Genomic DNA, 17,795 nt, shown 5'->3' with positions numbered 1-17,795 from the left:
CGGAGAAAAAAAAATGGCGATCGCTTCGCCGGAAGTTTGGAGGACAGGCTCAGGAGGAGGGACTTTGAAGAACCAGCAACAATGGTAATGCACAGGTCTTTAGCGCTACTGTTGCAGATTGGTTGCAGGAGTGTATCGCTATCCGGAGGGTGAATCCACTTTTCTGGATTCCCCTGAAAGCGCTACAATGAAGCGCTTTTTGCGGGTCGGTTTCAGGATTGTTGCAGATTGTCTACGACGTCGTGGGTTATGGCAAATTAGTAGTGTTTCCAATTAGCAACCATTGTGCTATTTTGAAGCCGTGCGAAATGGCCCTTGGTGTTATAAAAAATGCTATGGGAATGGTTTGCATGTGGGCAATGGTGTCAAACTTTCCCCTAAGAAATATGCTCTTTGCTCAAGGATGCTGCAGAGATACTTGGTGGCATCTGTTTCCACAAATGCTTTCTATTATCTTTTTACAGTTCACTAGGTGTGCCTCTATCCTGAGCTGTAGAGTTGGCCACCATGCTTGCCTTGACAACTTCTAAAACTTTTAATTACCATGTGATCTATGGGACACTTCTTGAGAAACTTCAACAGGTCTACAAAGCGCCAGGTGGTCTGGTTTATTGTAATTTCTCTAGCACAATCTGCAGCAGTAGCGAAAAAGACCTGTGCGTTCCCATTGTTGCGGTTCCATCCAAGTCCCTTCCCCTGGCTCTCTCCTCCGAACTTCTGGCAAAGCATCACCATTTTTTTTTCTTGGAGCGAGCAGAAACCAATGAACCGGAGAGCCTTCATTCACCCAGCGAGGCTTCTCCGGCTATAGTCCCTCCACAGAAGTGCTTTAAAGCAGTGGTCCCCAACCTTTCCGAGGCTGGGGACCGGCAGGGCATCGGGCCGCGCCCCCGCGGACCGCGTCCGTGCGGGCCACGCCCGCGGATCGGGCCGCGCCCGGGCCGCGCCCACGCCGCGCCCACGCGCGCGCCCACGCCGCGCCCGGGCCGCGCCCGCGGATCGGGCCGAGCGGGCATGGCCCGCACAGGCGCGGCCCGGCCCTGATTCCCTCTCCCCGCCTCCCGCAGTAAGAAGCTTCCCGGGCCGCAAGCTTGCGGCCTGGGAAGTTTTTTACTGCGGGGGCGGGGCGGGGAGAGGGAGCCGCGGCCCGGTGCCATGGCCTTTGCGGCCCGGCGCCGGGCCGCGGCCCGCAGGTTGGGGACCACTGCTTTAAAGCTCCCCTAAGTCACCAAGCACAACACAGCCCCGTTTGCAAGTTCCCTTTATTTTCTGCCGAAAATTGTGCCCGTGGGGGGGGGGATTTTTCTTTTCACTCAGGGGAGCGTGGCAATGATGAATCGCTAGCTCACACGCCAGCTGCCAGCTATATGGGTCTCTCCGTTGCAACGAATTAACGCATATTCGTTGCAACGTGTTTTTTCTTTTTTTTAAAGTTTTCTTAAAGGGAAAGGGGCTTTCCTGGAGCATGATAACAACCGCCCATTGGCTGTTTGTTTGACTGATGGCCAGGGTCAGGACAAAGCACAGGAAAAATCGCTTCCTGTCTAGCGATTTTTGCAAGACTGGAAACCTGTAGGAAACGAATGAAACGCTACTGGATTCCACTAAAAAAGCAGGTATGCGTAACGCCGGGATTGCACTTTTAAAAATAGCATTTCTGCTTTGTGTGACCAATTGGCAACATTGGTCCTTGTGTGGAATGGGTCTTAGTTTGAGGAAGAGTGCTTGCACTTGAAAGCTCACGCCTTGAATAAATCTTACTTGGTCTTAAAGGTGCTACTGAACTCTGATTTTATTGTCCTATTCTGGAGATAGGAACCTTTAGATCCTTACGTTCTTTATAAATTGGTCAGCTATCTATGGCTACACAACCAAAATGTTCTCCCATTAAAAATAAGACATTTTAAGAAAAGAGTTTACTGTACCCTGAAGAGAGCAGAGACGGTCTGGAAGGAAGAGCCCTTCTTCTTAGCAGCCTTCTTACCACCACCCTCTGAATAATAAAAGAAAATATCACAATTAAAAGACTCACATTTCAAGTATTACTCTGCCACAGAGATCACATTAGGCAAATTGTTCTCCATATTGACATGTACATATTTGGGTCAATGATTATGCTACATATGGACTGAGTGCTACTGAGATTGAGTCAAGAAAGAAAAACTGGCATAAAGGTCAGTTTCAGTTTGCCTAAAATAGTATTTGATTTAAACTGGCTATGACATAAAAGGTCCCTGACTCACTTGGGCTGCAAGCTGACGCAGTGGAGGAGCAAGCAGCAAGAGGAGGTGCAGGCAGGAGACGCAAGAGACACACGTGTTTTGGCAGCACATCACAAGGGAATGTCATGCTGCAAGGGGCGGGGAGGCACAGAGCCTATAAATGGTGCCATGTGCACTGACTCCAGCCTCTTTCACCTCGTGCTGTGGCCTGACAGCTTCCCACCCACCCACCCTCTCTTTATGTGGTTTTTGAACTTGTTATAGTTGGGTTGTATTGATTAAAGTTAAGCAATTGTCACAGCTTGTGGGTTGGCTTAAGGTGTAGCCTGCTTTGGGAAAACATATGGTTGGAATACCAGACTCCCCAGGTTCAGGGGGCTCTGTAAGAGGTGGCAGGGTGTGAGCTGGGAAGACTGGGCTCACACTGCCAGGGGGCCTGAGGTGGACCAATGGAGGTGTATGCCCTCTGTGACACCTCAGGTGGTACGCTTCCCTAGTAAGGGATCTCAGCAGAAAGGGAGCCCATGTTCCCGGCTGGGAAATGGGCAGGTAGCACTTGGGGTCTGCTGGGATCAGGGGCATGGTTGGCTGACCACTTATGCAGGCTTCTGAACCTTATGCCATGCCAACACTTCCCAAAAATGTTGAATAAAAAGGTATGGCTGTGTTTTAAGCCATAAAAAGTTACTTTGAGTGCACATCTTCTTGTCTCCTAGTTTGCCCTCCTGTCAGTCAAATGAGGCTTAAACATAAAGAGGCTTATGAGCCTGTTTCCAAAGTCATGGTCCTTCTCACATCTTCTTAAAACCTCTCAATTCCATACACTGAGCTGTTTGACTAATTCAGAGCAGCAAGGTGCTAATCCTGATTAATTTATCTTGCTACTGTTATATTGATAATCGATAACAGTAGACCCATACCACAGTTAACACACTTAGAGCCTGCCTCTATATAAAAGCCAACACACATTTCCTTTACAAGTGAAATGGGCAAACGTCCCCTGGATAAAGAAAGGTTTCAAGTGCTCATTCAGTTGCACATTCATTTAATGTAACATAAGAATTACCGATGTGTATTTTAAAATAAAAACCAAGTGTATTTACATGCGTTCACTTTAACTAGTGAACAGAGCTCAGAGAACAGAACAGTAGGAAATATTGCTACTTTTTAACAAAATGAACTGGTTTTGGTTTGTAGTGCTGTAACACCACATAGGCCCATTATGCACGGCTGCTGAAACGGCAATTTCGGGTCACATGGAAAACGCGGAGGGGGAAGAAGCGAAGCAAACTGCTTACGCACGGAACGGGACGCAACGGCAGCAAACCCCAGAGTAACCGATTATGCACGCGGCGGCCCCGCCGCCGCTTCTGGTTGTGCCCCGATCACCCGGAAGCTGCGCTTTCTTCTGCGTTTTGCTAATGCGGCTTTTTCGGCGTCATGCACCAAGTCTGCAGCCGGTTGCAGCCGGCACCGTGCGTTATCGGTGGTTTTAGTCGCCGCCAATCAACCCCGAATTCACGCTATCCCCCCCCCGTGCATAATGGGCCATAAAACGTCACGTGCCGATCAAGGTTTTATTCATGAATCTGTTTTGAGGCTCCAGGATTACCAGCATCTGCAGGGCGATCAACAAACAGAAGAGCCAGGGTCTTCATGGAGGATTTCTGGAATAGCTGCACAACAGTTTCATTCAGGGGGTCCTTGTTCTTGTCCAGCCAGCCAGTGATGTTGTAGTCTACTGTTCCAGCATAGTGCACCAGGGCAAAGTGGGCCTCAGCTTTCCCTTTGCCAGGCTTGGGCTTCTGGAAATTGTTAGATTTGCCAAGGTGCTGGTCATAGAGCTTGTTTTTGAAAGATACATCAGTTGCCTTGGGGAACATGCACTCCTCTTCCAGGATGGAGAAAATGCCCATTGGCTAGAAGAAACACAGGGAAAGAAAGAGTTTGCCAATCATATCTTTCATAGGTACATCTGAGGAAGTGATTTTTAAATGTAACTACATTAACATTTTCAAGCAGTTACTTAACTTGGTACATGACTTTTACAATAACACTAAGCATTTTTGAAAATAAAATATTTGAACATAAAAGGAAAGCTATCATTACATAGTGGAAAGCAAAGAGAATGATTCCTTGTTTATATAGTCAAGGAATGTAGAAAGGCTACTGACTGAACAAACAAGGGTGGTGTTTTTTTTGTAAGTAGGAAATGTTTTCTACGAGTTTGCATTTATACTGCAAAGCCCTTCAAAAAATATAGAAGGCCTGTCTGGACATTACTACTGCAAAGCCCTTTCAGAAAATATGGAATATGGAATCAATAGATTTAGGACTCCAATTAGATTTGTGCTCCAAATGTTTTAGGCTGTTCAATACGTGCAAAAATCTACTTCTTCATGAACAAGAGAATAGCTTTCCATTTGTGGAAGGCAGAACAAGAAAAGAATGTGGGTGACCTCTAAATAAGCGTTTTGATTTTGCACTTTAAAAAAAAAGTCACTTGAGAGTTGTACCCAGGTAGCTCCAAGGAATCTTTCTACACCAGTGGTCCCCAACCCCCGGTCCGTGGATCATTCGGTACCGGGCCGTAGCTCATCTTCCTCCCCGGCTGCTGCCTCAGGGGCTGCCCTGCCGCTCTGCTGCCGGCTCACCTTTGGTGCTCTCCGGTGGCAGCCATGGCTGGGGCTCCCCCTCGGCGTGGCACTGCACAGCTGCTGCTGGCAGCACCCCCCAGCGGGCGGCAGGAAGTCAGGGGCACCGGGGCTCAGGCGCCAGCGACATCCCTTGGCAAAAAACTTCCCCCCCCCGGGCCTCAGTAAAATTGTCAAGCGTTGACTGGTCCCCGGTGATAAAAAGGTTGGGAACCACTGTTCTACACTATCATTCCAATTCTTTTAAAATTTAAAAAGTAATGTTCTAAATTATGAAGGTAAACAAATCCTTCAGAAATATGGCATATTTAGGCTATGACTGAGTTTCTCTGTATCTCTTGTGTCTGTACACAAAATGAGGCTACTATTCTGCTGAAAGTATGGATGTAGTTTTCCCACTTAAAGACCTCCTGAATGAAGCAGTATGTAAGATTAGTAAGTTCTTTTTAAAAATACCTTCTCAATGAGCTCAATGCAGGCAGCCAAGTCCATTCCAAAGTCAATGAACTCCCATTCAATTCCCTCTTTCTTGTACTCCTCCTGCTCCAGCACAAACATATGATGGTTGAAAAACTGTTGCAGTTTCTCATTGGTGAAGTTGATGCAGAGCTGCTCCAGGCTGTTGTACTAGAAGAATAAAATAAGAAACAGTTAAAAGAAACACAGTTAAGTACTGCCTACTTTTTAATTCTATTCATCATTTTATGATAAGCAAAAAAAAAAAAATCAAAGATTCTTGCCTATGACCTAAGTTTTGACCCACTGACAATGTTGTTAAGATATATAAATTATGGACACGCAATATACGCTTATAGAAACATAATCCATAATTTATTAGTGGCTGCTAGTCTTGTGATTACCCAACCATGGAGGAAACTATAATCTCCATCTGAACAGGACTGGATTCAGAAAATTTAGGACCTTATAATTATCTATAAACTGTTAGGGAAAGTCAGAGCTCAACTAGGGAGCCAAAAAGAGAATAAATTTTTGTAAGAATGCTGGCCTATCATAACATTTTAAAATAGCTTCTAAATTACCAGCTGAAACTTTGGGGCTGTTTCCAAAGGAAGATCCCAGAGAAGAAGTGAATGAAAACTACCCTAGTGTCTAGTACCAAGTTTTTTCCCTTACATCAAAGATCTCAAAGCCAGCAATATCCAGCACACCAATGAAGTACTGTCTTGGTTGCTTGGTATCCAATTGCTGGTTGATACGAATGACCATCCACAAGAACATCTTTTCAAAGACAGACTTAGCCAAAGCACCAACAGAATTGTACACCTGAAGAAGCAGAATATGAGCAGGAAACAGAGAGTTAGATCAAAAGGGAATTGCTCACAAAGAATAATTAATAATGTGACAACTTCAAATTGGAAATTTTATTTCATAAGCCATCACCTGCTGGACGGTTTGGCCTTTAGTGACATATTCATTGCCTACTTTGACTCGAGGATAGCACAGAGCTTTAAGCAGATCTGCTGAGTTGAGGTTCATGAGGTAGGCAGCCTTGTCAGCAACTTAACACAGAGATGATAGGAAGGGATTATCCGCACGTAATCAAAAAAGATAGCATTTCTAGACGATCCTGCATTTTTACTTGCAATTGTTATTCTTCACATATGCTACCTAGCAGCAGTATAGCTTTCCTGTTCCTTACACTTGGGTGTATTTTAATTAAAAGACTATTCATGCGTAGATTGGCATAAAATACTACATGTGGAGAAGAAATTGGGGTAACACCTACTAATCCTACCACCCCCAGAAAATTAAGTTTCCTATGTGCAGAAAGCCTATGATTGTAACTCTGCACACTTATCATCTATGGATATGGATTACCCTTGAATATATGGAAGAAATATGCCGGAAGAAACTTGATCTTCTACATTCATTTTTACACATGAACAAGTTTTAATATTTTTTCATTTCAAGTATTCAACCCCTAAGCCTATGTCTGCTAAGATTATTTTCCCCCATTTCTTTCCATATGTCTTAATATATCCTGAATATTATATTAGGTATCTCAGCATGATGGGTTCCATGCTATAATATAACTAGGAAATGTGAAGTGGATCTAACTAGTACCTTCAGTGCCATCTGGCTCAGCCTGCTCCTCACGCTGCTTTTGCTTGAACTTCATGTTCCCATAGTGCATTACAGCTCCAGTAAGCTTGTAAATGGCTATCTTTTCTTCAGCCGTGAAACCCAGGATGTCAATGGCACTCTGTCGATTGAATGAGCAAGCTCTGTAAGTGAATACACTTAAGGGAGATACACCAAAATTCCATTCTGCACGTCACTTACATCTGTGGCCATCAGCTCTTCTTGATCATCTATGCTGGCGACTGTGATTTCTCCTTGACTTATATACGCAAAGTCATAAGGGTTGGTGGTAATCAGAAGCATCTCTGAAGGAAGAAAAGAACAGGTTCCATCAATATTGCTTCAATTAAACACCTGTTTGCTGTTGTTAGTGGAAAATGGCAAATATGATTTTTACCAATGAGTTCTGGCCTCTTGTTGGACATGATCTGATAAAAGATGTGGTAGCTTCTTTCAGCTTTCAGCTGGAAAGTAACTCTGGACTTTTCTAGAAGGTCTGAAAAGAAAGGACAAACGGAAGCATCCAAATAAGAAGCCAGTGGGACAGAAATTGAATAATTGCCTATCTACCAAAGAAGGAAGAAGAAACCCTTACATGTTTCAATGTCAGCAGAAGACAGTTTGCCTGTGGTACCAAAATGAATTCTGATGAATTTACCCTATAGACAGAAAAGGCATGTCATTAATATGCTATGCCAAAGATGTCCCTTATGAGCCCTCTAAACTTTCCAAAATGCAGGCCAATGTTCGATGATGCAAAAGACTTACAAAACGTGAGGAGTTGTCATTCCTCACAGTCTTGGCATTTCCAAAAGCCTCCAGCAAGGGATTGGCACTGATGATTTGATCTTCAAGGGTCCCCTGTAAGGACAATATTACTGTTAATATGTCTATCCTCTGTTGTAGACCAGTTGAGCAAACTCATGTGTCATTAGTTAGGCCTATTATGCACAGCCGCTGTAATGGCGGTTGGCAGTTGCATGGAAAACGCAGAGGAGGAAGAAGCGAGGCAAACCACAAATGCACGGGACAGAACGCAATGGTGGCAAAACCCAGAGCAGCCACGGGCTGTGGACAACGAGGCGGCGATGTGGAGCAAACAGGAAGGGAGGCGAGTGCAGTGCTGATCGAGGCTGGGCTGCCAAGCAGGGTGGCCACGGCATGCGCAGGCCCTGCCGGTGGAACTGAAGGGCACGGAAGGGGAGAGAGCAAGCACACCCAGAAGCCCGGAAGGGGAGAGAACAAGCACACCACGGACCTCCCTGATTATGCACACGGCCACTCTGGCACCGCTTCTGGTTGCACCCTGGTCACCCAGGAAGCTCCACTTTCTTCCGCATTTCGCTAATGCAGCTTTTTCGGCGGCCTACGTCGACTCTGCATCTGGCTGCCGCCGGCAGCGTACATTATTGGTGATTTCCTCCCCCACCACCATTCCACCCCGAATGTGGACCTTTCCCTCCATGCATAAGAGGCCTTACTGTTTAAAAAAACAACACTTGCCTGCATTTTGCCAGGTTGGGGTGCTGCCTCTTCCTTTTTCTTATCACCTGTGGCTGCAATTGTTGCAAAGTACTGGATGACACGTTTCGTGTTCACAGTCTTTCCTGCCCCAGATTCTCCCCTGTTGATCAGAAAGAAGAATGCCAATAAAGAAAGATCATAAAATTGAGGTTTTCTTATATACTCTGCATTCTGTAATGGCAAAGACTGTCCTCGCTTTACACTGCAATGTCCACTGGTTTTATACCAGCTTAACCTGCTGTGGCAGAAGTTTGGGATTAGCTGTTTTGCAAGGATGATGTGTGCATGTAGACAATTAAACCTCATTGGTCTTAAAGATGCTACTGGACTCAAATTTTGTTCACTTGGGAATTTTCTATTAGAGATCACCAGACCTTCTTTCTCACCCAGTTTAAGTATATATTATAGTTGTATCTTAGAATGACAATGATATCATGATACTTTTCCTAATAATGTGATAATGCCTTAGGACAAATTTCAAGAGCGTAGGAGACACAAACATAAGAAAGAATGCTTACGTGATCAGAATTGATTGGTTCTCCCGATCTGGGAAGATGAAAAAACAATTACTTTGAATGAAACCAGATGGTTTCATATCAACATAATGAATGTGAAATAATTAAAAGTAATAAATTCATTGTATTCTTCTTTGTTCAATGTAAACCGCCCTGAGTTTCACGGGAATGCGGTATATCAATCAATCAATCAACCAATCAATCAATCAATATACATATGTTAATACAACCCTACAGCCTTTTGAAATATATATATATATATATATATATAATATATTCCATTTATTATATATATAAAACTATGACAGATCCACATCTATTTAAGTCTTATCTCCATTTGAAACAATGAACAGACCTGTTATTGAAGCCACACCACTAAAGACACTTGGAGATAACATCCATACTTTCAAAGGTATCTGTCTACTCACCAGTTAACATGGACTGATAGGCATTATCAGAGATGGAGAAGATGTGAGGAGGAGCCTCTTGACGCTTTTTGCCCCTGTAGGCATTTACCACCTCTGGGTTGTACACTGGCAGCCACTTGTAGGGATTGACAGTGACACAGAAGAGACCTGAATACGTCTGTGAAAGTAAAACAAAGTAACTGGCACTTTAGCAGCTCATTTTAGTCACATTTTTATTCACATATATGCAGGAAAATATCTTATATAAATAATTATTACTCATTATCGAGGTGGAGAAAGAAGAAGAGGATGTATTCTAAGCAGTTCCAGAAAAAAAATGTTTGGTGAGGAATTTTTAATTTTCAGAACACCAAGTCCTTCATATTATTATTATTATTATTATTATTATTATTATTATTATTATTATTATTATTATTATTATTATTATTATTATTATTATTATTATTATATTTATATTTATATTTATATTTATATTTATATTTATATTTATATTTATATTTATATTTATATTTATATTTATATTTATATTTATATTTATATTTATATTTATATTTATATTTATATTTATATTTATATTTATACCCCGCCTTCCCCCAAAGGCTCGAGGTGGCTTACATAACCCCGTCCCCTAAAAACATAAAATGACAATAAAAACCAATAATTTACAGTAATGGCAACAGCGATGGCGTAATCTACTCATTTGCTCTCCGCATCCTCAACTACGGAGGGGGGTGACACTCTCTACCGCCAGTTTGTGAGGGGGGGCTGATCTTCTTTCCGCCCGGCCTCAGTTATAAGCCTGGTGGAAGAGCTCCGTCTTACAGGCCCTGCGGAATGCTGGTAATTCCCGCATGGCCCTCAGCTCTTCCGGGAGCTCATTCCACCAGGTTGGGGCCAGGACCAAAAAGGCCATGGCCCTAGTCGAGGCCAGGCGGGCTTCCTTGGGGCCGGGAACGACCAGTAGGTTAGCCCCCGCAGAGCGTAAAGCCCTGCGGGGGATATAGGGCATTATAGACACAATTTGGATTATCCCACAAACATTTCTTCTTTATAAATCCCAAATATTTTAAAAGTTTTATTTAAAGGAGGGATCCCAAATTAGCAGAGTGTTATGATAATATTTAAAAAGCTTGTCTGTCTGCTGCTTGTTTCTTAAGAACACATGAATAGCTCTACCACTGCCATTTTAACTAGAAAGGGGAAAACACTGCTTAAAAGAAAGCATTGGAAAATAATTCAATTTTTCTCTTTTCCTGCTGGATTCAGACTGTAAGAGAGAAATTCTTCAGAGAACGTCTTATTGGAATCTATGGTGAATCAGTTATAACTAATTGGTAACATGTTACTGTAACTGAGTGGTAATTGGATTATCATTTTTTAATGATTAATGAGATCTTGATCTTGTCCAGAAAATATCTGTAAAACTTGGGTAATGCATTGATCAATTACACCAGTGTATCTTATTCTCAGCATGGAACCATCCATGGATACTTAAATTTAGAGATAAGAGCAATGAACAGATGAAGACCTTTTAATAAATTTAGGCTTGCAGAAAAATCTGAAATCTAAAACAGAAGCAGTATGTGTAGCTTTAAGGAATGAATGCCCTCTGAGATTTCAGTAACCATTTTGTGGGTTGCTAGGCAATCACAATAGTAGTGGCAGCCATTGAAATCAATTTCTGCCATGAAAAGGCAGAAGACTGGGAACTTTATTGGGTTGCTTTAGCTTCGTAATTCATTCATGCTCTTTTTCTTCCTGCTCTAGAGGGGGAAATCATTGTGACTTGGCTACTGAACAGCATTATGCCACACAACTTGACTGGGATTTGCCACAGACTCCTCACCATTTGCAGAACCTGGATGGGCCCTGCAGTAGCCACCACAAGTCACTTGAACAATATGCTATCACAAAGAAGAAGAAGAAGAAGAAGAAGAAGAAGAAGAAGAAGAAGAAGAAGAAGAAGAAGAAGAAGAAGAAGAGAGTTGGTTCTTATATGCCACTTTTCTCTACCTGAAGGATTCTCAAAGCATCTTACATTCACCTTCCCTTTCCTCTCCCCACAACAGACACCCTGTGAAGTAGGTGAAGCTGAGAGAGCCCTGACATTACTGTTTAGTCAGAACAGCTTAATCAGCGCCATGGGTGAGCCCAAGGTCACCCAGCTGTTTGCATGTGGGGGAATGGGGAATCAAACTTGGCTTGCAGATTAGAAATCCACACTAAGGTGACCAGATTGTCCCATTTTTGGAGGGACATCTGGGGGTACCTGGCAAATTGTACTTCTGTTGAAATAAATATATATATATATTACAATACTATTTTTGCATTCTATGAAACTTTTTGTTGCTCCATATAGACCAAATTTTTAATCAAGAACCGGTCAATGGTGTCCCACTTTACCAATGTTAAAATCTGGTCACCTTAATCTATACTCCTAACTACTACACCAAGATGGCTCTCGACACAATTTTTTCCAAGAGTGAGGGGAGAGGAGGGATATCTGAAAGCTAGTGTGGGGTAGTAGCTAGGGTGCTGGAGTAAGATCTGGGAGAGCTAGGTTAAAATCTCTACTTTCCCATACAAGCTTGTTTGGTGGATGAAGGCCACCAAACTGTCTCTCAGACTAATCAATCTCACAGTGTTGTTGTAAGGTTAAAATGAAAGACAGGAGGTTGATGTACGTTGTTTTGGATTCCTACTGAGGAGAAAGGTGAGGCATAAATAGAGGACTAGTCGGGCAGATAAAAGAGAAATGGGTTGGGAAGTGGGAAGAAGAGAAGGAAAAAGAGAAAAGAGATGATATGGGGGCTTCTAGGAGGACAGAAAGAGGATACAGAGTGGGGAAGGGGATACAGAGAAAGATGAAGTGACTCTTACAAATCTTTGTAGCTTCCTTGCTGGTGTTGCCATATTATGTACAGTAAGTACTTGGAATGCATTGAACAAATTAAATATTTTGGGATACTTTAGTCAGATGTTTCTTCAGTAATGTGCACACATATAGCAAAATCAAACTGTTTCTTTGATATGCCATCAAATGTTGATAGAAATTTGTTTCTATTATAACATTACTCTTGATATTAGGCAACCTGTTACATTTATTACTGGCAATACTTAAAGCGTTGAAATGCTGAGACTACAGGTACTTCTACAAACATTGGGGCAAGTATAGTAAAACAGGTCCAGAACCTTGCTTTTTGGAAAATCAAGACTCCTTAACTTTTGTTTTATTGTAGACCTGGTAGACCTGGTATCATGACTAACAGTGACAAGGCAGCATGAAACATTGTTGACAAAGCATAGTAAGTGCAGGGCAAAGACTGGGAGAATTTGGAGAGAGAAGCTCAATAGAGAGAAAAGATTGGGTCATGGTATAATGATACTATGGGGGTGAAGGGTTCTTGGCCTATTCAGGTCATGTTTCAGGTCATGTTTCAGTTAATTGCACAACTACTTCATTGATCAATTTGATCCAGCTTCTTGGCTTTGCACGCAGACAACAGGATGCATAAATTCTACATATACAACAGATCTTCAGGAGAAAGACTGCTGCCAGAACCTGCATCCACCCTAAGAAGAGTTGTATTAGCTGTATCTCTGCAATCTCCAAACTGTTTTGGGGTTGCCAGTAGTGAATATTTAATCCTTCTTGAGAATTTGGGCTGCCATCATGTGGTAGCTGAACTGCTTGAAAGAATATGGATGAGAATTGCATAGATACCCAGCCAATGGCTTTGGGGGTCAATAAGTAAATTAAGAGCCTCTTGTGGCGCAGGGTGGTAAGGCAGCAGACATGCAGTCTGAAGCTCTGACCATGAGGCTGGGAGTTCAATCCCAGCAGCCGGCTCAAGGTTGACTCAGTCTTCCATCCTTCCGAGGTCAGTAAAATGAGTACCCAGCTTGCTGGGGGGTAAACAGTAATGACTGGGGAAGGCACTGGCAAACCACCCCATATTGAGTCTGCCATGAAAAGGCTAGAGGGCATCACCCCAAGGGTCAGACATGACCCGGTGCTTGCACAGGGGATGCCTTTACCTTTAAGTAAATATTGGCTGGTAGGTCCAGGTAGCCAGTATAGTCTACCCAACCAACTCTCTGTTTCTTCCAGGATTTTACAATGTGAATACTTCATGAGAGCTGCAAATAAATGTTAACCCGTAAATCACAATTTGTCCGGGGGCACAAGACAGCTGCATTATCTACACTGCTTAGTACCTATAGAACAGTAAGACTGAGCCACTTGTTTTACAGTATCTTTAATTATATGCTGAAAATGAATATCTAAAAAACACAGCCTTTATAACAGAAGGAAAGCATTCTTTCAACTTCAACCATAAGGACAGGAAACTTAAGGATATAATTGTTCCTTCATGTTTGCTCCAACTCAATGAAGAGTTATATATCAGACTAGACTTCTACCTACAACAATTAGTCACCACCTCTGAACTATAATCCACTAAACTAACAATTTAGTAGCAGGGTGGTAGTTTCATTGTTTTTTTTTAGAAAGTGTGCTTTGAATGATTCATTTAGAGGTATGTACATCCTTATTGTAATGCTCATTTAGGCCCATTTTGCACGGGGCACAGGCTGCAACCAGCCGCAGATTCGGTGCATGCCGCCGAAAAAGCCGCGTTAGTGAAACGCAGAAGAAAGCACAGCTTCTTGGTGACGGGGGCGCAACCAGAAGCGGTGCTGGGGTTGCTGCATGCATAATCGGTTACTCTGGGTTTTGCCGCCATTGCGTCCCGTCCTGTGCATAAGCAGTTTGCTTCGCTTCTTCCCCTTCTGCATTTTCCATGTGACCCGAAATCGCTGTTTCAGCGGCCGTGCATAATGGGCTTTAGGGAAGCATCCTGAGGAGTCTAAATAAGTCAGAGAATCTCTGGATTCATCATGATCTATGCAACTCTGCACATTGTGTTTTAGATTTATTTGTATAGAAATCCATGCACCTATTACTTATGCCAGGCTTTTGCAACCAGAGCTTCATGAAACTCTGGGGTTTCTTGACAGCCCTGGAAGGGTTTCCTGAATGAGTGGAAGTTAATTTTTAATATATATTTTTAAATTTATTAAACATTTATTGGTTGATATGACCATGTATGGTCATGTCAACCTGCCCTCCCCTCCCAAAATGGCCAGTGATGGGCTTAAAGGGGGTGGAAAGGGGTAGGGCCCCAGGTCGGCATGTATAACGCTATGCTTCTCAACCACAGTCCATTATGCACGGAGTGGAAGGTCCGCATTCGGGGTGGAATGGCAGCAGCTAAAATCACCAGTTATGCACGCCGCAGGCGGCAACCAGGTGCAGAGTCAACGTATGCTGCCGAAAAAGCTGCGTTAGCAAGATGTGGAAGAAAGACCGTTTATGCACTGGGCACTTTACTGCCCCAGCTCTCGTGCAGGAACACAAATAGGGGGCAGATGAGGTGCACTGGGCCAAATGCTCCCCTGTGTGGGTGCAGGAAGAGGTGGGGCCACCTGCCACGACTAAAACTCCAGCCTGCAACCCAGCATGAAACCTCCAGTGCATAAACGGTCAAAGTGGAGCTTCCCGGGACCAGGGCGCAACCAGAAGCAGCTCCAGAGTAACTGTGTGCATAATCGAATACTCTGGGTTTTGCCACCGTTGGGTTCCATCCCGTACATAAGCGGTTTGCTTCGCTTCTTCCTCCTCCGTGTTCTCCATGCCGCCGTTTCAGCGGCCATGCATAATAGGCCCATATGGGGCATTCCTCGAAGCCAGAAGAATGTTTCAATGATAAAAATGTTGAAGGCATAATTAGCAGGGTATAGAAAATGCCTTAAATTGTAACTTTCAGACAATGAATAGCCTACATAGTTCCAAAGAGAAACATTTTCTGTTTCTGACACTTAGACCTTACCTAAAAGTTGCAGTAGTGAAAAACAAAATATTTTGTACTCACATAGATCATCCAAGCTGCATAACGCTCTTTGAGGTTATACAGGACAGCAGGTTCATGGAGATGGGTCATCATGGCCATGTCCTCAATTTTGTCATATTTGGGAGGGTTCATAGGAAAAACCTGGTCATCCTTAACAGTCACAGACTGACCAAAAAAACACAACAGTTAATATGTTTATGGAAGGGAGAGAGGAGACCATTTTAACAATTCATTTCCCATCTTTTACTTACTTCCCCCTTTTCAGTCTTGGCTGTGACTTTTCCACCTTCCCTGCTTGTGACACTGGCCTTCATATAGGCGATCTTAGGGTCCACCACAAAAACAGAGTTCTTTGCATCAAATGGCTTGTTTTGTGCTTCAATTCTCTCCTTTTCTGATTTGCGGAGGAAAGAGGCAGCTGGCCCAAAGATGGCCATCTCAGCATCCGAAGACATGGCTTCAGTTTGGAGGAGGTACCCCAGCAACGATCACTAATGACAAAAAAAAGGTCCATCAGTTCTTGGAGTGATTGAAGACCTCCTATGAAACTGATTCAACTTTCTTCAGCAAATTTTCATCAAGGCTATACCATAATTTATGAGTACAGAGGACCTGTGTGAATATAGAACTTCTTGTTTCAAGTACTTCTGATTTGCATACACAAGTAAATTATATGTGCATTCACAAATACATTATCCCTCCATTGAAAGAAAGACCATAAATGCAAACTATTAACATGTACATCTGAATACATGAGCATAGATGGAATGCACATGTTTCTTTCGTTCATAGTGAATATTATTTTCATTTCCCATTTCTAAAGAACCTTGACATTCTCTTCATTGAGAATGGTAAGATATTGTTTGTAATTTCTTTTAAGAGACATTAAGTGTTTTCTGTTCGTGTATTCCATGTCTGTAGAACTCAACATCTTATGACATTGGTATACATTCCATAGTCAACAACATTGGTTAAATATTAATAATATAAACAGAATTCTGTAGTGTACTGAAAATCCAAAGGGGAACTAATGTCAATTGATTCTATATTTAATCAAAGAATGTAATGAACCAGAGGCAAAGAGGATGGGTAGTACTAGGGAAAACACATCTGTCCAACATCTGTCCATCTTCCAGTCTCACATAGCTCCTATCTTTTTAAAGTTTTTTCAAATTCCATATGTAACCATATGTAAAATATTCTGATAGGACATGAATAAAAAATAGGGAAATATTTCTGGTTTGAAATATCATATTTAAAAGTTGCTTCAGATTCGCTTTAAAAAGTCAATATTTCATTTCAATTATTAATTCCATAGGTGTTAAAATTCTGATTTCCAATTTTTTTTTAAAAAAAATGACTAGTGATGGTATGCATTTAAAACTATATTTGCCCATACTGTGGGAATTAATATACTTGTCTCTTACCTCAACTTGCACAAATGAGATCGTATGCTGGCTTGAGACTGCAAAATATATTTTTTTAAATGTTGAAACTAATTGTTGTTGCAGTCAAAAAACATGAAGAATAAATTATAGACAGAACACGGATGGAAGCATGCAAGAGCAGCTTGGGATATCCGTATAATAAATGAGTTCCACAGGTACCAGTATGGCCCTGGGTTGTGCAAACTTCCAGGCCTCTGCTACAAATATATCATCTTTCTCCAGTGAACTTACCTTTGAGCTCTGGCTAAAGAGGAGGCAGATGAAAGCCAGAGCAGGTTTTAGAATCTCTTATATAAGGTCTGTCAGAATGGCCACTCCTCTTCCACAGGTCAAATATTTCTGGCAAAGTATTGTTTGGCAAAGTTGACTGCAAGCATGATTCTTACTCATATTATCCATGGATATATTTAGAATAGAAAAAAAATTCGAGTCACTGCATTCCTACAAGCAACTGTATGATTTCTAAATATATTTTACAGAGCTCATTGACTTTTTACATTTTTCACTTTAAAACATTAAAGCACACACAACTATTTCCATGCCTAGAATAAACAAAAGACGTCATTTTAAAGTTCATTTGTATTAAAACCTCAATTTTTTTCTTTACAGATTAAACAACTGAAAAGAAAATAAATTAGATTTTATTTCCCCCCTTCCATCCTCCAGGGGAAAAAAACCCTGGGTTAAAAAAAGCCATCAGGATATTAATTCTAAAATTTTGCTACTTCAAAGACCTAATTTTCAGTATTAAACTCACATGCACACACACAAACCTTCTATGATGGGGCTATGTAAACTTGCCTACTGTTCTGAAATGAGGTCTAGTAAGGAGCTATGTTCATAGACATTTGCAAGTGACAAGAGATTTAGATGGCATCCCATCTATGATTACCACTTTGGACAAACGCAGTACTCATAAAAGCCTTTAGACCATGATGAGAATTTTGTGCTCTGCATGCAACACAATCCAAGTGAAGCTCTTGAGAAGG

The 17,795-nt window shown here is 42.2% G+C and overlaps 1 protein-coding gene across 2 annotated transcripts in view; it reads right to left on the bottom strand.

The window, feature by feature from the left end:
* Positions 1–17,578, bottom strand: part of LOC143832752 (myosin-4) — a 33,003-nt gene extending 15,425 nt beyond the window's left edge. Inside the window, exons 1-16 of one of the 2 annotated variants that reach the window (XM_077327605.1) lie at positions 17,038–17,578; positions 15,610–15,849; positions 15,380–15,523; positions 9,447–9,603; positions 9,022–9,049; positions 8,483–8,603; positions 7,748–7,840; positions 7,575–7,638; positions 7,377–7,475; positions 7,181–7,284; positions 6,962–7,100; positions 6,278–6,396; positions 6,011–6,160; positions 5,333–5,503; positions 3,835–4,141; positions 1,926–1,993 (exon numbers count right to left, since the gene is read on the bottom strand). In XM_077327605.1, coding sequence (XP_077183720.1) covers positions 1,926–1,993; positions 3,835–4,141; positions 5,333–5,503; positions 6,011–6,160; positions 6,278–6,396; positions 6,962–7,100; positions 7,181–7,284; positions 7,377–7,475; positions 7,575–7,638; positions 7,748–7,840; positions 8,483–8,603; positions 9,022–9,049; positions 9,447–9,603; positions 15,380–15,523; positions 15,610–15,813 — 1,968 coding nt within the window. In that variant the 5' untranslated portion in view covers positions 15,814–15,849; positions 17,038–17,578. Of the gene's footprint in view, positions 1–1,925; positions 1,994–3,834; positions 4,142–5,332; positions 5,504–6,010; positions 6,161–6,277; positions 6,397–6,961; positions 7,101–7,180; positions 7,285–7,376; positions 7,476–7,574; positions 7,639–7,747; positions 7,841–8,482; positions 8,604–9,021; positions 9,050–9,446; positions 9,604–15,379; positions 15,524–15,609; positions 15,850–16,785; positions 16,806–17,037 lie in introns of those variants that run through there. The other variant, XM_077327606.1, reaches the window with a different exon arrangement.
* Positions 17,579–17,795: the final 217 nt, after the last annotated feature.

Source organism: Paroedura picta, chromosome 3, assembly GCF_049243985.1.
Source record: "Paroedura picta isolate Pp20150507F chromosome 3, Ppicta_v3.0, whole genome shotgun sequence".
NCBI classification, from domain to species: domain Eukaryota; kingdom Metazoa; phylum Chordata; class Lepidosauria; order Squamata; family Gekkonidae; genus Paroedura; species Paroedura picta.
Note: the sequence above shows the minus strand (reverse complement) of the source record. Positions and strands in the feature narration are given on the sequence as shown.